This window comes from Colletes gigas, unplaced genomic scaffold (assembly GCF_013123115.1).
Source record: "Colletes gigas isolate AHSC1104 unplaced genomic scaffold, ASM1312311v1 Colletes_gigas_Sc00008, whole genome shotgun sequence".
In the NCBI taxonomy this organism is placed as follows: domain Eukaryota; kingdom Metazoa; phylum Arthropoda; class Insecta; order Hymenoptera; family Colletidae; genus Colletes; species Colletes gigas.
In genome coordinates, this window is record NW_025106637.1 from 7813824 (window position 1) to 7837455 (window position 23632).

General features: G+C 37.9%; 1 protein-coding gene across 5 annotated transcripts in view; it reads right to left on the reverse strand.

Moving 5' to 3' along the window:
- Positions 1-23632, reverse strand: part of LOC122396804 — a 346801-nt gene that overhangs the window by 52016 nt on the left and 271153 nt on the right. For all 5 annotated transcript variants that reach the window (XM_043395502.1, XM_043395501.1, XM_043395499.1 and 2 more), the window contains one exon: positions 17741-17819. In XM_043395502.1, the coding sequence (XP_043251437.1) occupies positions 17741-17819 (79 nt within the window). The remainder of the gene's footprint in view (positions 1-17740; positions 17820-23632) is intronic.

The following is a 23632-nucleotide window of genomic DNA, read 5'->3' on the forward strand; positions in this document are numbered from 1 at the left end:
ATTTCTATGCTTATGCACGAATACAATTAACACTAAATCTACCACGATCGATCGTCTGACACGTTGAACGATTTATATTTTTCAGCAAAAAAGTTTGATTAACTTCCAATAAAAATAAAAAATATATAGCAAAGAATCTTCTAAGAACGCGTATTAAAAATATTAAAATTTTGGACGCGTGCAGTTCCGAAGTTATTAGTGTTTGATCAATAATTGAGAGATTGTTAGAAGTGGCAAACCTTCCTCTTTAAAATGGTTTTTGGTTTTTGTTGATCGGACTTTCCGTTTTCGAGATATCGTAATTTATGTAAAGGGGTAATTTTTCTTAATTCGACTATCTCTGTCTTTGTCTAACGCGTCGGACCTCTTTCTCTCGCGCGTGAGTGACGTAGCACGTGCAGTCAACGACCTTGGCAAGGCCGTAGTAAGAGAGTTCATTGACCTCGCGGACGTAAACAAATGCTTCGAACCCTTATATCTCCGAAACTAGCCACCGCATCGACTTGAAATTAAAATCGCTATATCTCCGGAACTAAAAACGCTATCGACTTGTACAAACGCTCATTTTAAAGGGCTTTTCATCCCCTATCAAATGAATGTAAAAACTATTCCAATTAATGCTGTCTTCTATGTTTAATTTCACATTTACTTTGACGCTATGCATCCAAATAATTTTCAGCAATTCCTATTGATCATAAATTGTTTATTTAATTGAAAATGAATGTAAGCTTTCAAGAACGTATTCATTGAAGGGAAGAAACGACGGAAAGTGGATGGACCAGACGTAATTGCGTATTATTTTCATGATTTACGGAAGGAGGAACGGATATTAAGACGTAGATAAGTGGGTACAGGAAGTATCATGATTGGGGTTGAAATTGGAAACCACGGAAATAAAAATGGGGCATAAGAGACTTTATTGGAAGTTATATTGATTTGTTAGACGTAGAAATAAATAAGTTCGAAACAAAACTACGTATACGTACATATAGTGAAAAACTATAGTTTGAAAAGAAGTAACTGAAACTTATTGAACGCGATTAGCGAATATTGTAGATGGAATAGAAAGGCAATTTCAACGTATTAGAGAATTTCTAGCGAACAAGAATAGTGGTAAATCCCCAAATAATTAACAATTATAAAAATTTCCACAAAAGATCCACGAAATGTTAAAAATAATTTGTTATATATGTTTACGATAATTACACGTGTTTTTTTAACAATCCAAGAATTATGTACGATCATTCACGACTTACTAGAAATCCCGAGCCCGGCGTTTTTAGAATCATTTCCCCCCCCCGTACCCTTATTTTCGTGCCTCCGGCGTCGAAGGGAAAATATATTCTTCTAATTGCTCTTACCGTCGACTGCATCGCTATTATTTCGATCCCCCGTGTTTCGCGAAAAGTGACGTGCATCGATCAGAGAAGGGGGGGGACATACGAACGGCCCAAGACCCTCAATAATCGCGTAATTGAATGCTAACGATGCTGAAATGTTGGTAGAACTCGCTCGACTGATCTGCAAATATACCCATCGGCGTTTCACCACGACCGGGGAGACGTTGTTTGTGCTCGTGCGGCCTGTGTACCGGGATCACAGAGGGTGGAGAACGAGCACACGCTGCCAGACGAAGGTTATCGAACACACGATGAACGAACAATCTTGATTGTGTTTCCAATCGCCAAGTGAAATTATACTTGAAATTAACCCTGACGATCGGTGGCGAACAAACACCGCGAGCAATTATGGATTAGCTGTGCCTGATAAATTAATAAAAGTAATGGACAGCGCCTGGAACTACTTTCCGAAGAGATTATAAACGAACTAACGTTGGAAAATGACCAGAATTTCAGTCCATTTAAGTTTCATCGTTGCTCGCGAGAATGAAATTATTTTTAATCAATCCCCAAACTACATTTATATCCCGAACAATTTAGTTGGCATACTTATCGCTGGTCTGCACTTCTGAACATCGAACGAACGTGTAGGAAAGTTTCAGAAATTAAAGAGGCTCGTAGACTTAAGAAAATAAAATGGATAATCAAATCTACAAATTATGTAATCATAAATTAGTTCTATTTGATAGACGAATGCAAAGATGTAAAAAATCGTAAAAATGTAACTTTCGATAGAATCTAATTGTGTATTTGAAATGTTCGGTAACGAGAATCTTCGAAAAAGAATTTTATTATGTATCATCGAATTGTTATTAAAAGTCTGCGAAGTTGTTGTTTAACGGTGCAGCTGTCGTTAGTACTAAACGAGACACGATGGCATTAAATTTATCGGAATATTAACTCTACAGATGTCACTAATCAATGTTGTTTAACACATAGTGGGGGGTTTCCGAGTTATGCAGCGGTTTGCGGTAAACCAAACGTTATCGAGCAACGCATTCAGATACGAATAGCACAGAAGGAACATGCGCGCGTAATCGCCAACATTAACGTAGTATTCAGTAATACACAATACTGCTTCATCATTGATAATCAAGCGATTTTTACCACGTGCATGTGCATTCACGCTTCCCGATAGCCTCGGGACATCGATATTTTAATTCGCACAATCAAATAGTTTCCATTGTTCGTAGGAAATTATATACATTTGAACAATGGTTTCGTAAGAAATATACAATTCATTATTTTAATAATTTGCTCTTTTCCTTTGCAATAATTTCCAGCATTCTTTAAATAGTTTAAAATACGAGATTGAAACCAGATGAAATAAAAATTACTATTTAGAGCCTTCGATTTCTAATATCTTCAGCTGTCTGATTAAGATAATTTTTTTGCTGTCAATGGACATATATATATGATAAATGATATTTCCTCATTTTTTGGGTAATATTCGAATGTCTTTTATCAGTGTTTATCCGATAATGTTTAACGTCAACGAGTGTACAGGAAATAATATTACCACACGATCTACGAATCGTACGCGCGAACCAAAATGCAAAAATCATTTCTTTTTAATCTATCCGCGTCGCACCTGAGAATGAACGATACCTAACAATTCTTGCTTCATCATCCACGATCACGTTATTTATACTGAAAAGAATGCAATACTGGCGGTGAGATATCAGACGCGATAAAAGTTGTGGCTGCAAAACGATCCCCGTGACTCCCTTATCCGACGTCGTATGTAAATGCCCGACGTGTTTTCTGCTGGATACACGTGCACGGGCCACACAAACGGCCGTACAGCAAAAGGAAAGTCGTGTTATCTCATGTAAATCTTCACGGTGCCACGATAAGCGTGAATTTCACCGCTTGCTTATTAATATTTATGCTTGCTGTTAAGCGTTGGAAGGCTTCTGCTGGACGTACAACAACGTTCAAAAGTCTAACATGCCTTATTTCCAGCTGAATTTCCAGAAGAATTTTATGGAACGTTTCAGATTACCAGCAAATTAATCCTGGACGTATTTTTTATTACAAACTACACCTATTGCAGCACGGGACATTGTCGTCGATATTTCACGATAGAATTTTGATTATTTTACCCCCCCTGGTTCACAAGTTTTGTATTTTTATTTATATATATTTTATTTTCATGTATTTTTTAATTTCTAAATATTAGGAATTACATAGGCATTGTATTCGGTGTATAATTTAACATAAATTAGCTATTTGGCTTTTAAAGTGAAAAATATGCAATATTTTTGAGAACAGAATAAAATAATGAAATTAGTATTTATCTATCTTTAAATCATAAATGCATCTGATATTAAGCGTGACGTTGAAAAGTTGAATCGTTGTGAGTAAAATTAAAGTTGATGTTCGATATGAAATCTTAAAATTTTATTAATGAAATGCAATCCTTATATAGTTCCTAATTTCTTTGTTTTCTTCTAAATGAACCACAGTATCTTTAGTTTTTATTGCACTATAATAATTGCAACGATACAAAAGAAGAGGCGTACGCTGCGAATATGTGAGCTTTCGTTCCCCTTTGTTTCTTCAATTATTAATTACGATTTTTCACTGAACACTCGTATTGGACGAAATGTAGTTTGGTAACTCTGTAGCGAAACATCGGTTACGTGAAATAATTAATCTCGAGACGGCGAATGTACCGTTCGATGTCCGCGGAACTTCCATCGTTGTACATCAATAACATTTGCATGGTATGAAAATAATAATAATGATGCACTACTCTATGCATGATGTGCCTGAAGTGAGTACTGTTTGCAACAAACGTGGTTACCGCCTCAATTCGTGCTTAGAGGAAAGTGGTCCAATTAAGCGAGTTTTGTCTCAGGAGAGGAAACTAAGTTCCGAAATACCATTAGGTATATGAATGTGCTTTCCTACTTTAGGTCATTTCGGGTCAGGAATGTTAGATGCGAACCCGAGGCCAGTTGTATTCTTCTGCGTTAAATACGATCCCACGCAACGCTAGAATACCGACCATTACGAGAGTTGGTGAAATTATCGTCTACAATAGTAAACAAATTCAAGCTTGCAACGTACTAAGTACTTCTTAGAAGCCTCCCAAAAATTATCACGAAAACTTCGTTGAATAACGACTATCGAAGCGGTGAAATTTTTTCACTGAATTTTTTTTTCCATATATTTTTTCTTCTCGCGAGAACCCAATTTTATGGTGGTAATTACGTTTCGGTAAACTATAAAAGAAACACGAGCCCGAGCGAATGTCGAAAAAATCTATTTTCAGTGAAATACAATACCCGACGCATTGCACAATTTCTGTACACGAGCGACTATACATTTACTATACGTTATACGATTGTTATGTACCTGCTCGCGGGGCACATGAAAAGATACGTCAATTTTGAAATGTATTTAAATGGATTTGAACAGAATAATTCCACTCTGTACAAACTGAAGTAAAAACAGAATGACAAAATAACACGGTAACATATGAATCACATAATTTTGAAATAATTGGGTTCCGTTCGAAAACATGAAAATATCTAAAAAGAGCAACTTATGACAGAAATGACCCGTAATAGTGAATTTCTAAGCTCCTCGAATCAACCTATCGAAGATGGAATAAATTTGAATCGATCCACCAGCGCCGGAAATAATCAAGGTAATTGAATTACGCGGTTCGCCCTGTGTATTGGAAATTGTTAATTTTATACCGTTAAGGGCGCATCGAAAACTCGACGTTAACGTTAAAAACCACAAAATTGCGGTGCTCTTGGTAAAATTGTAAAAGGAAAGAGTAAAGATTACTAGGCAACGTGTCAATTTCCTGCGAAGCGAACGAAAGATGAGCTAATGGCGATCCAGGAAATTGTTCTCTTTTACGGTCCTCGGTAGCGATCGGATCTGCATCAAAAGAGGAATTCGTCGATGAATTTTATTAAAACGATCAGATATGGAATTTCATTAAAGCTCGTCAAGGGGAAATATAGACGAGGAGAAGGGCTCTCGTTATTCGAGCTTTTCACTTGTTGCGTTCAAAATGCGTTCAAAATTTCCGAAAATAACGCTATTTACGAGTGTAATACTTCAAAAATTATTTTATTCCCGGCACTCGACGTTACGGAAATAAAATTTAAATGTTTTTAATTACTCTCATATTATCGATTATTGCGATACCTCGTAACTACATTTTTTTTTTCTTGTTCACGAAAATGAAACGAGAATGAATTGAAATCATACTCTACGTTTCAAACGAAAGTTAGGAAGCAGTTGAAATTTAGAAATACAATTTAAATGTTTTTAATTACTCTCATATTATCGATTATTGCGATACCTCGTAACTACATTTTTTTTTCTTGTTCACGAAAATGAAACGAAAATGAATTGAAATCGTACTCTACGTTTCAAACGAAAGTTAGGAAGCAGTAGAAATTTAAAAATATAATTTAAATGTTTTTAATTACTCTCGTATTATCGATTATTGCGATACCTCGTAACGATATATTTTTTTTTCTTGTTTTTTTCGTCATGAAACGAGAATGAATTGAAATTATACTTTACGTTTCAAACGAGAGTTAGGAAGCAGTAGAAATTTAAAAATATAATTTAAATGTTTTTAATTACTCTCGTATTATCGATTATTGCGATACCTCGTAACTATATATTTTTTTTTCTTGTTTTTTTCGTCATGAAACGAGAATGAATTGAAATCATACTTTATGTTTCAAACGAAAGTCAGAAATTTAGAAAGAATAATTTGATTTGTTTGTTCGAACAGTGTCGTTGAAATGTTGTTAATAAAATATCTTGAATCGACTACTCTTTTGAAGCACTTTATCCAAGTCAAGAGCATTAACCGAAATTCCCGAATCATGTTTCGCGGTTGTCTATCGCCGAGTATCGGTGTTCGGTTATGAAATATTAGCTGTGCATCGGACTGATTGCAATAGACCTGTCAATTCTGCCGGAAGTAGTCTTCATTCGTTACTCACGCGGCGAATCGATGTTCAGTGCACACTAGCCTGTTGCCGAACTTGTCCTGTGATCGTTCACTCGACGAAGTAGATGAATTAACGCGGCGTTAATTTCTATCAGCCGCGAGGTTTGGGCTGGTAATTACATGTGTGAATATTAATAATAATTCGCGTAACTGAATATCGCTGAAAGCTTACCGGGTGAACGAGGACGGAACGAAACGCTTCATTTACGGCCGTAAATGTTAATCAATTATCGAGTGGACATTTTTCATAAACGAATTCCGACCCTCGCTACGAATTTTCAATTACTTTTTATTTCAAGCAATTTTATCGTCAAATTCATAACTGGCTAGGTGCAAAATACTATTACACAAAAATCATTAAATAGGTAAAAATTATTTGGAAGAAATACGATTAGATACGTTTATTACAAATCATATACTTATGTAAATAGAAAAATTTACATAAAGTTAATATCAAACATAAAATTAGTTCTTATAGATTACGTTGCCATTTGGTGTCCATTTATCGTAGCTTTGAAACATGTTTTTAATTTTCTCGATAAAAAAACATAGAATTTTTAATTTCCAACCGACGTGGAATTCGTGAATTTTAGTTAATATTTGTATTATTACAATTATCGTTTACTTTTATTAACACCATTTCGCTGCGAAATCCCCGAATCCTTGTATTCATTAACAAACCGTAATTATAAAATTAATGTATTAATTAATACCTACAATACGTACGTCACAATTGTGCTCGTTGAAATTTCAACTCCGAAACCGATTACGACATTATTAAATTATGCTGAAGTATTAATTATTTATGCGAATGTATTTAATTTGGATTCCCATGTGATTTATGCATGTACCAACAAAATAATTCAACCCCGGATATTAATCCCTGTTCAATTAATGAACTTAATATCAATAAATAAGAGCACACCGTTTTCGAAATTATTGATATATAAATAATCATGTATCGTACACCTGAAAATATTTTTTACTCTTCTGATATAATAGAAATTGCTGTTTGGATAGCTGTTATTGATGGCCCAAGCGACAATATGGTCATTCTGAATGACAAAATCAATCGAAAATATATAAAAATGTTTTCCATACGAGTCTTTGTTTTCGAGATAACTGACGTTGAAAATTCAATGGTTTAGCGTGTGATCAAGTAGTACTTGTCTATTTCTCATAATAACCACTTGGCTTGAACTGTTTTGAAAGTGTTTAAATTAGCAAAAAAACAGTTTAAAAGCATCAATCCAAACAGAACTAACGAGTAAATAACGAGTTTTCAAAATCAATTCACTGGAAAACAAAGCATCGTATGAACACATTTTATTATACATTTTCCATGAATGGGTGACCTAATTATCACTTGTACTACTACACATACATAGCCACGTTTGTACAGAAAAATTGTGTATACTGTACTATACAGGGTGTTCGGCCACCTCTAGCAAAAATTTTAATGAGCGATAGTAGAGGCCAAAATAAGACGAAAATCAAGAATACTAATTTGTTGGTGGAAGCTTCGTTAAAAAGTTATTAACGTTTAAAGTGCCGCTCTTACTGAATTTTTTTCTCGAAAATCCGCAAGATTTCGGGGGTATGTCTATTCACCAAAAATGACTGTAATTGAACCCTACAACCGAAAATAATTTTTCCACAACGATTTGCAATTCTTTTTCTCCGTTGAAAAATTTAGGCACCTAATTGGATTTTCAGTAAGGAATTTTTTTCTCGAAAGTGCGTACGATTTCGGAGGTATGTGTAATGATAAAAAATGATTGTAGTTGACCCCCGCAACCGAAAATAATTTTTCCAGAACGATTTGAAATTTTTTAATTTAATTGTTAATAACTTTTTAACGAAGCTTCCATCAACAAATTAGTATTCTTGATTTTCGTCTTATTTTGGCCTCTACTATCGCTCATTAAAATTTTTGCTAGAGGTGGCCGAACACCCTGTATATGCTTGTGTATCTTTATTGAAAAAAATCTTGTAAATCAAACAAGATTTGAGTGGTGTAATACTTCAAGGATCAATCCTAAATAAACGAGGGATAATGAATAATTTTTGGAAATATATTCCACGGGATAAATAGCGTGCAAGAATCTTTGATCAACGCACGCCTCTTCCCCAGATTTTTCTGCAGTTAATTTTGCTTTATAGCGACGCGTTCCCACGCGTTACAAGTTAATTTCGTAACAACGTAAAAACAACAAAACCCTCGGTAGCAAGTACACACGAGGCGGGCTGAATTTATCCGCGATCTGATACCGACAAATTACTCGAACTATGCGGGACAAAGTTTCGCGCGACGTGACCGTATTACTCTCGACGGTATCGAGTGAATGAAAATTCGTCATTCGTCCCGGGGAAAAATGCGCCGCCCCTATCGGTAGGATTAGGCGGCAGCGATCCACCTTTCTCGGCGAGATCTATTATTCGCGGAATTAGAATTCCGGTCCCGTGTGGCTTTCACGGGACGCCTGAAACGGCCGGCAAATTTTGAACGACGCGGTACCGACGTCGGTCGGGATAATGGTGCGTGCCAGTGACGTTAATTATGTTCCCCTGTTTGCAAGTATAATTTTTAAATGTCCCGCTGTTACGGCGGACACGCACGCGTATTAAAATATAGCTTAATATGCAAATGTATCTGACAGTCCTCGGGGCCGAACGATTTGCATTCCCGCTCGACGGAACAAAACAGACGCGTCCGCGCGATTACAATCGACCCCATCCCGCGGATCGATTCCGCTCGATTCGACGGGGCGAACGGAAACGACGACGACGACGCCGACTAAAATAGGGAATTCAGACGACGAATTTCCTTCGGAACGACGAAGGCTACACGGGGTAAAGGATTGACGGCTGCATTAAAGCGCGACAGCGCGACGACGACGCGACGGGAGAGAACTTTGGGCATCGGCTGACGATATTAAGCGACGCTTTCAACATATCGCGTTTCCCTTCCTCTTTGTGCGCACCTACGGCTTTGACTTATTTATTCGTCTAACAACAGGCAGGCCCGTTTGTGTCGGATTTGTCACGCGTTCTGACGTCTTGTTTCCGTAGCTACAGGTTACGGGTTGAGGAAACTATCGAAGCCACGAATTCTAAAACACCGCGAGTTCACTTTCATACACCCGTACTACAATGATCGACAAACTCGATTAAACGCGAATAATTAACCACAACTCTCGCGTTCCCAGAATTTCTATATATTATTCATTAAAATACGCGTAGTTTGTATTTTGAAATATTCGAATTCTCTAATCCGTTCACGAGTTATGGTGTTCCAAACATACGCATGAAACGGAGAAACAATTCTGGTCTCATGTTAGATTTTCGGTAAGCAATTTTTTTTCTCGAAAGTGCGTAGGATGTCGAGGGTATGTGTAATGACCAAAAATGATTAAAATTGACCCTCGTAACCGAAAATATTTTTTTTAGAACGATTTGAAAAAATTTCTTTTCGCCGAAAAATTTCAGGGAAACATATCAATGGTATGGTCAGACATGACCACTTTCGGTAAGGAATTTTTTTCTCGAAAGTGCGTAGGATGTCGAGGGTATGTGTAATGACCAAAAATGATTAAAATTGACCCCTGCAACCGAAAATATTTTTTCCAGATCGATTTGAAATTTTTTAATTTTGTCGAAAAATTTCACTCCTTCTCGAATTTTTTTCTGGAAATTGCATAGGAATTCGGGGGTATATCTATTGGACAAAAATGATTGAAATTGACCCCTGCAACCGAAAATATTTTTTTTAGAACGATTTGAAAAATTTTTTTTCCGCCGAAAAATTTCAGGGAAACATATCAATGGTGTGGTCAGACATAATATGTTCGGTAAGGAATTTTTTTCTCGAAAGTGCGTAGAATTTTGAGGGTGTGTGTAATGACCAAAAATGATTGAAATTGACCCCTTTAAACGAAAATATTTTTTCCAGATCGATTTGAAAAAATTTTTTTTCGCCGAAAATTACGTTACAGTTGTTCTACATATTTCGATTTTTCAACTGCGATAACTTTTATGTTGCGAGTATATCGAAGAATGAGCAACAACGGGAAATATAATAAGAAAGAGCAATCGAATTTCAACGATGATATAATCATATTTGTTAGAAATCTGGACAATCACGTCAACAGCATATAATTTTCTTGGGACCAGCGATGCATAGAGAATAAAAATGATTTGGTATCGTGAGAACAAAGCGTTCGTGAAAGAAAGACTTCTCGCCCTTAAATCTCGGCCTACGAACCTTCCATCATTTAATGAACGAGTTACAGTTTCGTCTACACAAGATTTTAATTGCACAATAAATACTATCTGAAAACATCGTGCTTGGTAAGTAATTTTCTCCAGTGCATACTCCCGTCATCGTATCATTTCTTGGGACAACAAACTCGAATAGTCCGACAGTTCAACGAACTTATCGCCCTGTGATTATTTTCTATAGAGTTAGATAATGTTAAAGATGTATGTTAACGAGACAATATTTGAAACGAAATCCTTCCATATCGCATGAATAAATAATTCATTTGCTAACAGAAGATTTTCGTTTCACTAATTTCTCTGTTCGAATATATCAACGAGAAAGGGGAAAGAATTACTTTCCGAAATTACTCGTTCTGGTTAATTTATTCTACAGGGAATCGCCACGTACATCAATCTATTCGATATAATAACTAGGTTAATGTATTTTCGTATCGGTGAATTGATTGAAAAGTGGGATGTATTAAGCGACGAAATGTTCCGTTGTTATTCGCGTTATTTACTTCAATATTTATACAGTGCCTTTCCGAGCTGACGACACAACGTGGAAAAGGTTGAACATGGAGAATTGAATTGATAATGTAAAGTGACACATTTTCGTACGAAGCTTTATTTTTGGACAAATCGATGTCGAAGATTCCTCGAGTATGCGCGTACTCGTGACTATTACCAGTGTCATAGCTACATATCGTTCATGTCATTTCATCTCAAATAGATTCGCTCGGAAACGAAGCTTAATACAAAAAAATGTCACTCCACCTTTTTTACGTGGATTCAACCTTTTTTAGATCGCATCATCAGTTAATTCGATCTTATCGTTACAAATGATAGTCTGAACTCAGTTATATTCGACTTTAGAGGAGAAATCATATTTTTTATGGGAATCGTCATCGAAAACAAATATTAAATAAATATTATATCGGACGGAAACATTTAAATAAAGGTGGAAACAGAAATACCAAGTTCATCAAGACCGACGAAACGACGTTCGATCAATTTCAGACTTCGTTAGAGGATACGTAAGACGGAGTATCCTTTCAGATATTCCCATCGATATCCACCGATCTCGGACGCTGCTTGCGCGGCAAATTTCACTACAGCAACTGTCTCCGGATATCTCCAATCGCATTATTTCCCGAATCAACCGACGATCGAAGAAAGGGAGAAAGAGCGCGAGAACGAGGGAAAAATAGTCGAACAGGAATCGTCGCCTGTACTCTGACGGCGATTTCTTTCGACGGGAAACGGCAGCCAACGCGCGCATTTACCTCGAAGCGTACCAACTCACCGGGCATTGTTCCACGTGGAAACTATTACGGTCACTTTTCACCGCGATGGATGATGGAAAATTGCGTCGCGAGTCATCAAGAAAACGGCAGTCGACTGTTTCGAGGAGACAGAAACGCCACGGCTCGCGGGGCGAAAATCGTCGTGAACTTGCGTGTTCCAGGCAGAAGTCTCGAGGAGAAAAGGGGGAAGAAAGGGAACGGAAGAGAGAGCCGAGGGAGGCAGAGACTTCGTTCGGCGAGAAGGGCTATCGACGTTTTCCCACGACACTATCTGTTGCAGACGTCTCGCGGATAATGCATCAGCCGGCGCGAATTATATTTTCCGAGCTTTGTCTCGTTCTCGCTCTTGTCACGGCCTCCTTTCACGTCCGCGGGAACTGCCGGACCATCCGCGGTATCCCGCCGTGCGACGCGACTACTGTTACCTGCCTCGACGTTTCCAGATAGGTTCCCAGCCGTCCGTGGAGAGACACTCAGGAAATTTCGGTCGGGTCGCGTTCCAACGAGATCGGAAATCGTCTCTTCGTTCTTCCAACGGAACTCGATCGACCAGAGACGAAGATTTCCTTCGAATTCTAGAACCACGGTCTGGTCGTATTATTCGAGCATTATTCGGACGTTTGGCTACGCGAATATTACTCGAATACTTCGCTGATCTATTCTGTAGTTCAGCAGCTCTTAACCTTTCGCCTAGCAGTCTCTTTAAATAATTTTTTGTTGTCGTGGAACTTCCAACACTTAAGATTTAAAGCCTTGCATTTGAATCATAATGAATAAAGGGAATTATATGTGTTATAATGTATTAGGGAAGAAATTTCTATGTATGGAAAGTAGCTGATCTATTCTGTAGTCCAGATGCTTTTAACACTAGAACTACCAACAATTATAGTGTGTTTATTAAGGAAATAAGTATTTATTCATTCTCTTATAGATTATAATAATTTAATAATTTCCAAAAATTCAGTCGAGTAAATTTTTTACAGGTTTTATTAGAAATTACGAATGGGTCATTTTGACTGGTTTGGTAGTTCTAGTGTTAACCTTTCGCCTAGCATTCTCTTTAAATAATTTTCTGTTGTCGCGAACTTGCAATACTTCACTCAAGATTTCAAGTGAGTGAAATAAAAAAAATTGCATATATTGTAAACTATTAGAAAAGTAATTCCCATGCATGGAAATCGAGCACGTTTCTATTTAAACGAATTTTGATTTTTAATAGAGACTCCAAATAATCGAGTATATTCAAGCAACTATCTGTGGACCATAAGGCAGCTGTAAACTACTGTTCTTGTTATTAGAATATTGTGTCGAAATATTGATAAATGTGCCAGGGGGCTCTGGAGGTAGGCTTTTCTAGGATACATGAGCCCCACCGCGATACGAGGCAGACGAGGATACCAAGAGGACGCGTAGGGTGCATTAGCGCGAGTAATGTGTGCAACGACTAGGCGTTCTTAACGGGTAGTTATCGAGCGAACAATTAACAAGATTTTACCGCATTACCACTCGAAAAGGAGCAAGAGTAGGGATTAAAGGAGCCCTCAGGTACGCATACGTCATACAGTGGAACTCCATTCATACGAATTCGACGGGGGATAATCAGTTTATATAATCGGGCGGAAGCATACACGCAGTGCTGATTCACTGATTATTCCTACTACTTGCAACCTTCCATTCAAGAAACTCGAGTTCTCGTTCGGACGAGTGGATTTTATTATTCGTTTACTTGGAAACGAATTACGAGGACAGTAATTCGATAAAGCTTACTGGATAAATTCTTCGTTTGAATTACAGAGAATTTTTAATGAAATATTAAGTAGTAGATGTATATTGTTTGTTGGTTGCAAACAGAATTAATTAGTTTTATTTAATGACTTTACAAATGATCCTTTAAATTTTCCAAGCAATTTTCATCTTACAAAAATATTCGAAAAAAGTCTTAAATATCTTTCATTGAGATTTGATATTTTTCCAATATTTACGTATTGAATAATCCCAATTTCTAGTTGAAGCTAATACGATATTCAACGTTATTAAGTGATCATTTGTTCATTGAGACATGTTTTCAGTTCTGCTGTCGAATTGATGGTGTTTTAAAAACTCTACTGTTCGATTCGTGCCATAGATTTTTGATGGGATTTAGGTCTGATGATGGCAGAGTCTCTGTAGAATATTTGTGCAGCAGCACCGCAATAATTTCTGCCCAGTACGTAGTTTATGGCGTGGATCGTTGCCCTGGTAGAATTTAAAGCTTTTCACAATCCCCCTGCTGGTGGCACTTTTTACTAAACTGTTCTTCAAAACGTCCAAGCATCCATTTTTATCCACCGCGTTGTCCATGGACATTAATTCATCACCATCACTTTGTCACATTTATATGAACGTTAAATATATTTCTATTGACAATGATAGTAAATCGTTCAACTCGAGAAGAAAGTTTAAGTTCAGCCAAATAGTTTACATTAAATGTTATTCCAATTATTATAGTGGTGTTTGAATTATATTATGATTTATGAAGCAATCGATTTCTTCCTCGTTTTTGTTACTCGTCTCCTTAAAGCGATCGCAATTATGAGGAAAGAAATATAAGGCCGCTTCTGGCGAGCTCAGTTTGAAAGAAAGAATTAAAAGGAACTTGTTAAAAGTCTAGTTAAGTTTGTACGTGTCTAATTACTTATTCCTACATTAACGGCATGCTCTTCGTTTAAAATTCTCGGCTGGTTCGCGAAATCGTTTTAATTCAGTTGCTCTGCATATGTAAAACTCCCTGTTTATGTACAAAATATTCTCCCGCGTACGGTGATATTAATTAGAACCGGGAATAGAAATCTAAAACGTAAGTTTAGCCAAAATGAGGTGGGAGCGGTTTAGAAACGATTGAGAAAAATATTGGCTACAAAACAGAGTTATTCAGAGGCTAAATAGTTTGCAAGCCTATGTTTATTAGAAATTATCATTTTTAAGAATTCTAAGATAGATCTGAAACATCTCATGTACGGTCTATCTATTTAATAAAAATACGGATCAGATGGGAAAGGCGATTAAGTTTTCACGTTGACAGCGTGCTTTTTCGAAACGAAAGATTACGGAAAGAGTCGTAACGCGGACGGACCTCGGTCTGGTTCGTTTTCCACGTGTCTTCCTTCAAATATTTCGCGGCCATCTTTCTGTAACGTGACGGACAGAATGGTTCAAGCGTTGTGTGTTAGCCAGACAACTTCGCCCTGTCCCAAGATGCCTCGACGCTAAATGACGTGACGTTCTAAAGCCGACAATTTCGCGAATACGTCTGACGGACAATGGGCACGTGCGTCTGATGAAGAGGACAGCTACTGCGTGAACAAGCAATTATTTTCATCGCTGGAGGGAAAGGCGAATGAACGAGATTTCGTTTCTGCTCCCTATTATTCTATCCGCGAGATTTATTTACCACCATTTGGCCTACGTCCCTTCAAAAAGAATTAACAAACATTATCACTATGCCAATTTCTCTATATTTCTATTCGAAACTAAAATAAACACTACTCACCTTCCTTTTCGATGCTGACAAATTTAATAAATATTTTTCGAAAGCTACGAATAGTGAAATTGCTATGGGTGTACCGCCGTTTGAAAATCTTGAAGTGGTTAAAAATTCATAATCCAATTTAAATGTCGAAGGGTAGAAACGTTTAAAACGATTCCCGTAAATGAATCGAATAAGTAAGTGTTTTTATTATTTAGACAGATTCCAATGGGACCTATAATTATTCAGTTTTCCTATCCGCGTTAATGCGTCGCGCAACTTGGTATCAGGAACCCCTCGGAATTGAAAATTTCGCGTGGCTCGCGAAATATTTAAAATGTCGATAATTTCCGGGTTTCCCCCTGCGCCGGGTCATCACCATTTTTTATGCACTCTCGTATATATAGATTTTAATACTGCCCGATACGTACGGTCGAATATTACATAGATTCAAAACTTTAAAACCCCATTAATATAATAATTAATGTCAATTGGAAAGTGAATAAAGTTCTTTAAATAATTATATTTCCTGTTCAAATTTTGATATTTATTTTTGTAAATATAGTGTACTTAATAGGAAACTAAAACAATTTTTCAAATTGTCCAATTAAAAAAAAATGTTCGCCCTTCGAAAAATTATATTTCCTGTTGAGAGCACGTTCAAATTTCGATATTTATTTTTATAAATATAGTGTTCTTAATAGGAAACTAAAACAATTTTTCAAATTGTCTAATTAAAAAGAAAATGTTCGCCCTTCGAAAAAATTGATTTACACTTTAGAGAAATAATGTCGTTCTTTGAGACTGATCGAAAATTAAACTAACGACAAGTCGTCAAAAGATCGCATTTTACTGCACAGAGGCACCGTCGCAATTTCAAGCGCCGCGGGCTGCCGGGAAAATTCATTTTCCAGCCGAAAATATTTCAGCGAAAAAACCGTGGAATCGTTAAATTTTTAACAATCTCGCTTTACTGCAGTTTTATATTAGCGACTATCTCGCCGCTGGGAAGGCATCGTGTCTCGCCCAGCCACCGAAACACTGTCCCTCTGAACAATCGTTGTTTCGGTCCGCTTTACTTGTGGACTTTAACAGTTGTCAGAGTTAGTTGCCTTGTTTTCTTCGGACGACAGATCGTGAAACCAGATGACGCGATACGAAATGTCTCGGTTTTCCCTACAGAAACCTCCGGAATTCTGTCACCTAACAACGATAGCCTTCGAGCAACGAACAACGGTTTTAACTACCATCAGGAGCAAAAATTTTACGCGCAAACAAATATAATAAAAGATAATAATTCAACATACATTCTGCATTCATCTTTCATAGCGAGTAACTAAATAACACATAATGGTAACCATACGATAAATATTGAAAGCATAGAAATTGTATTCTTTTCCAATTTTTAATTTCGACGACCCTTCGTTTCGAATATACGCTCGAGTTTACATCAGCTAAGTCATCACGAATGCTAAACAATCGCATACGAGGGTGGATTATCACGCGATTATCGTTGTTTCGTCTCTGGTTTGAGAGTCCCGTGGTTCTCCGAAGGGCCTGGCAATTTCATGGTCACGTACGTCGCGTAAAACACGTTTTCAGCACGTCGGCTGTCGGGAAGCTCAACGCCGTAGCCAGTTATATTGAGTTTAGCATTTGTTTGGCGCTGTTCTTAAGGCGATTCCCTCGTTCAGCCGGTTACCTAGACAGGATAAAACGGCGGTCCGTCGAATAAAACGCGACATCTCCGTCTACGAGCGAAGATTTACACGCAACTTGCGACCAACTTTCCCGTCCGAAGATGTGATCCGTGAGTTTCGGGCCAGATGCCAAGTCCCACGCGATAATAAAGATTTCAGGAGAAAAACGCAATTTTTTCATCGATTAGATCGAACGTCAACACAATCGACTCCCATAGAGAATAGAATTTTCGAATTTCAATACAGTACTCGCAGAATCAAGGAAAAATGTCCTAATAACGTGGGTGGAAAAATTAGTATTTTTCGCGTGCTTAATATTTAATAATTTTGGTCCTGGAATTCGTGGAAATGGAAGGACGCGAAAAATTTTGTTACAAAATTGTAAAAAGAAGAGCGTTGCAACAAATTTGACGACGAATACATCTATTTTATAAAAATTTTAGAAGTCATCAAGAAATTATAAAAATAATGAATGCTCCTCGTGCACAGTTACATACGTTATACTTGAATAGAATTTTTTTGAATTGAGCGCTACGAAACGATTAAATTGCATTAATTGTGAATGAACTCACCAATCGTTGCCAGTTTTGGTAACGTTCTGCCGTTTGCGTCCCGTTTGATGAGGTTTGGGCTCAGCCACCATGTTGACGTCTAAAAACATAGAAAATTGAACGTGAGAATATTTTTATAAATTTTCTCTCGCGAATATTTCTGAGAATTCGATCGATTATCACAATAGAAGTTTCAAGAAATTAATTCCATTAAAATATAAATACATTTGCTTCGTTGAAATCTGAAACTACATATTACGGGAAGCGGTTCCCAGAAAATGTTAAACGAAGGCAGAAACAGGATCATCCATCATAAAAATGAAAGCCCTTGTCGTGCATGTAACGCGAAATCGCGATAAAGTGGAAATCTGTCTTGTTCCTAATAGCGGGCGCAAATTAATAAAGTGTATCGTTACAAGGGGGCTAAACGTGTCTGTAAACAGTTATTAATTTCGTCCCTTTGCGGCGCGTTTCTGTATCGCGGTAGATAGCACTAAGGTGGATAATGGATGCGTTCGAGTGATCAGAATAGTTGAGCCGTTGTGTCAGCGAAATATCCTTTCTTCGAGTCCCAGACGAGGGGAACTGAAGAGGCATTTCCGCGTCGCTCTGAATACGGCTCCGCGGAATTCATTCCAGGATACACTTTTATCGTGCCGAGATATCGAACAGGAAGAAGCTTAGCTATTAATTTCGTTGCCTATTACGTGAAATATCGTCCCGTCCCGTAATCTATGAATTTCAACAGCTTCTCGATTTACACGTTAATGGGATTTTCAAATGATGTTTGTCGAATTTGAATCTAAATCTGCAAAAATGCTGAAAGTCTTCCCATATAATTAAAACACAGCGCGTTATAATTGTTTTAAATATTTTTTGGAGAGAAATAATTGCAAGAATAATTATGTTAATAACAGTGTATAGGGAAGGATCTAAAATTCTTGATAAGGAAGTTTTACCCTTACCATAAATATTACTACCCCTAGTTTGCACTGTATCGCCGAAAATGATGATTCTCCGCTGACAGAGTGTACAAACATAATCTTAGACGTGGTACCAAGCCAGCTGATTCTAGCGGGCGCGTAGCCACTGCAAGACCTATCCTTTGTGTAACCTAACTAAACAGATAACTAACTCGCAGATCCGCCGGGGCAATTATTTACGTACAAATTGACTTATACAGTCGCTACGAAGAATCGCATCTCTCATTATCATTTGCTCTATTGTACTTGTTTTCAATTCATCTATTCTTGTTTCAAATAATTTTAAACAATTCCAATTTACTTATTTCAATGAATACGTTTCCAGAAAAATTGAAATAACAAGTTTTGTATTTGAAACGTCGAAGTAGAAATATTACGAAAATTTCTATGAATTTTTTTTGTGAGATAGTTCTCCTAGATGATAAAACTACTACTGGGAATGAAAAATGGTAAACGAATATTCTAACAATTTTTGCAATATTCTAATCTTCGAACGAACCACTACGTTTCACGCATGAATTTTCTGTAAGTAAAACCACGGTTGTTTGCGACAACAATTCACGGAATACTGATGTTTGAATAATTTCTGTTTTCTCTGTGAGCGTAAACTAATCTCTCTAATATGTACCACGTACCCACTTATGCTGGTGTTGACCATCTGTATACAATGCCAGACCATTGCGAACGCAATACACTGTTTAGAATTAAGTTCGAATATTCGCTGGGTAGACGGTGCAAAATGTTGACGAATTCATTAATACAAATTGATAGACGTTACGTAGAGAATAATAGAATTTAAAAATATAAACCCTTCAGAGATAATTCTCATCGATCTGATTAATGTTTCGTTTACGATTTTATGTTATGCTATTCGTGCATTTTATTGTTATTAAGGGTTTCTGGGGGGGGCTCCTAAATCCACCAAAAATATATGGGCTTCGATCGAGCTCCGTTCGATTCCCAAGCGGTGAGAATTTTCACGTAACGGTGAAGTTGGCTGGCAGCACGTGTCGAGGTTCGAGAAATCAGAACTGACTCCCTTAACTGCGTTTGAACAGCCTAGACAGTCCCAGATAAGAATTATCTCTGCGACCCCGGCTCTACCTAAAACAGACCCGGCGTCGGCGGCCCGAGAAAAGCGCTTAACTTTCGCGAATGTTTTACCAAACGAGCCGCCATAATCCCGGGTTAAATATCCAGCTGTATCCCGTTTCCCCCCGACCCGCCGTCCCACTCGAATGCCAGATTTCGCCAAGAGTTGACTTTTCCCGACCGCCGCAATCTGCGATATGCATAAAAGTGCCATTCACCAGACCCGGTTTCAACTTCACCGAACGAATGCTCGTTTCATCGAATGAAATTATTTCGGCCGCTTCGTTCGCAGCGTCATAAAACGGCCGTCTGACCGCCAGTGACTGTATCTCCTTGTAAAACTGCACGGCCCTCGAGCAAGCGAAATTATTAAACAACGATTTTTTTAAATCACTTCCTTCATACACTCGAAATATTTGTTTCTTCTTTTTTTATTATATATAACGTTATTTCAAGATATTTCATTTTCTGCTTTTATGTTAGAAAGAGGAACGAGTCAGGCACTGTGGTCAGATTGTTCGATTACATGTCGAATCGCTTCTGTATACCGCATATTTGATTTGATAAATTTCTGATTAGTTCGTTCAATGTATCGACCTCATCGACAGTTATTTAAAGAACTAGTTTTTCAAAAATATTCTTCATCTGGTGTAACAGAGCCTAATTTGCTATGGTCCAAAGGAATGACAGAACGCGGGAGAAAAGTGTCGCCGTTGAAGACAAAGAAGAGAAAAGGAAAATTGTTGCACGCGTTTCGAGTCGAGTGACTTTCGTAGCAAACGAACAGTATCAAATGCCACGGCGGTTCTAGCGACGACGCACGTTCTATTGGTCGTGTTAGGTGTCATCCGTTCGCAGTCGTCGAAACCGGTAAAGTTTGCCAGATGCTGAATCGTGCGCGAGACGAACGGAGGCTGCAAACGCCACAGCGGAGGAAGTCGAGTATCGATGTCATCTGCAAGCTCGGTCGAAGGGTGATGCCGGGCTCCTGTATCGCATTGTGAATTGTTCTTCGAACTAACCGCGGCAGCCGCATCTGTAACCGGCAGCCACGGTAATGGAATATGACAACACGAGCTGCATAATGATCAGCCGCTTCTCTACCTCCCGAACTTTCTAATAAAACGAGCATTGTCGCTGACGTTCGTCCCTTGACACTGGGAGACGCGACCCTCGACCAGAAACAACAACAAAGTGACCCTGGCCCCGTCGATAAACCTTTCACACTTTTTTTCAAAATCTTTCAATCGAGAAAATCGATTTTTTAATGCATTTTCTCACACTTCCCACCCTCAAGAATCTTTAGATCGTTAGACGCTGAAATTCGAAATATGAACGAAGAAATCTCAACGACAAAACTATGAGGTCGTCGACTGAATCCTGTGGATCCTTAGACGGTGACAAACTTGATCGAAATTATGTTTCCCCTTTTTTTTATTTGATTTTTAATCCAGAGTTACTACTTATATAAATTAGAAATTTATTAAATACAATCTAGTATATGCTTACATTAGAACGTGACTCTCCATTTTGTTTTTCGAATATTAGTTGTTTTAGAGCCATTAAAATAGTTATGCTATCAGGACTGTTTAAAAGGTTTTTCGTCAAAGAATTATTGTCCACCGTTTATTCAAGTGCACTTTTTGTTTTGCAAACTGTACTCCAGCTTCCAAACGCTTGTGCCTCCTTAAGTGGTCTGCCTCTTCCGTGACTTGTTAAAAATTTCTTAAATGTTTATTAACACCAGCTTGCAGCTTCTTTCGCCATTTGTCGTGCAGCGAGGATTAAATTCAAAGCCTTTGAAATAGCTCGTTTGTCTCGAGAAGACGTTGTTCCTTCATAATATTTTTATTTTATTAATAATTTAAAGCAGCAGTTCTGTCTAATAAATGCAATATACCCACATTTTTGAATATCAGTTTTGTCATTGAGTATAAGACTTCTTTGAAATTACGAATAAAACATAAACGAAAGCCAGCTTTCGACTGACTCCAAAAATTGTATTTTTTGCAACATTTCGTTGCATCATTCGATTCACGCGAAGCATTTCGAAATATTTTTATCGCATCAAAAAGAGGAGTTTCAGCGAATTGAAAATAATTAAAAACTATTTACGTTTTTCGATTAAATAAAATCGTTTGAACGTATTGGCTGCTTTACCGATAGAATGCGGTTTGGTCGGAGCAATCAATTTTGATGAAGTAATTGCTGAATTTGCGAACACGAAAGCAAGAGAAGTTCGAATTATTTTAAATATTCCCGAAATGAATAAAATCGTGTCCGTTAGTTTTATCGCGAAAAAATTCCCAAGGTTCGTGCTGCTTTTTAGGTCGTCGCGCAGGTGTAATCCCTTAAGGGATTGCAACACCGGTACCGTTGACCTCGACTTACGGTGGCGTCTGTGTACGCCTGACTTACAAGAGTAACTTATTTATGAGTTACGTGCCTGCGAGACAAAATGGCGCGCCTACCGATAGACGACACCTGCTAATTTTCTTTCCGAATCTCGGTTCATTTTTAGACGCCGTGGGCGTGCAACGAGCAAGCAACGATGCCTCGACGATCGTACATTCGTCCCTTCGATATTCCGTACGAGTATCAAACGCCATTCGACGTTGGGTTTCGTTTGCTGCGTCGCTATGTGTGCAACGACCTTTAAACTTCGTCGACTGGTTAATTCGTTAATTTGGTCAATTAAGGCGCGCGGAGCAGCTGCGTCGGGACGTCAGTAACCTTTCGACAAAATTTCGTAACGAAACTGATGCGGTGCTTGATCCCGTAGCAAGGAACAGGTGGATTGAATTTAGAGAGAGACAGAGAGACAGAGAGAGACATGCGCAGCAGACGTAACTAGCGGCCTTGTCGCCTATGCGACGGGTATAATGCGATACGATGTTGGTAAGTTGTCTCGCGGTGTTAATACGTTAATTAGAATTTCGCTAATTAATACTTCTGGAAAGCGATTCAAAGCGGTGGTTTGAGTCGAGCGTCGCTCTAACCGGGAATGAATGCGTCTGATGTAATCGCAGGGGTGATGCAACGGTTGCCACGAGTTGGATACGCGCGCGATTTTTATCGTAAAATAAGTTTTCTCGATGCGAATAAACGTTCGCGGCAAATTGTTTGCTTATTCGATAACTAGCGTAACTTTTAGTGCCACGCGTATAGTCGAGTAAATACAGGAATTACGACAAATGTACAAGTTTAGGGAATTATTGATCCCCGGAACAACTCAATAAATAGCAAATATTAAACACATATTGTATTAGTCGAATATTCGACGTTCGACTAAATTATATTAATTCCGATTAAAAGTTCTAGTTTCCTTCAAACGAAATAAAAGTTTCTCTATCCACGGAAACGGTACGCGAAAAGAGATATTTAATTTGCAGCCGGGAATCAAGATTCAACGAACGAGTCGGTTGTTTAACTGTTTCTCGTTTATTTTGAAAAATATTATTTTCCGCGGTTTTATGGTTTCCCGCGTCCGTGACCCGCGATTCTTCTGCTATTCATGGTGCGCGATAAAACGAACAATGTAATGCGACAAATCGCAACGTTCGTCATGCTGTCCGGTACGTGACGAGAATGAGAATTCGAGGTGAAAATAACTGACGGCTCTCCGACCGATATGGTGGATAAAATTGCACCGCAAATTGCCGAGTTGTTTCGAGTAGTTAATCCGGTAATTGGAATGCTGCCAATTAATACAGTTACCGGGGTAGTACGAAATGGCGTTTCATGCAACGTGTACGCGACGTGACAAATCAACTTTTCCACGTAAGAATAATCAACGCGTATGAATTTCATAGGGAAATTGTTATTTCCCGTTCGAAAT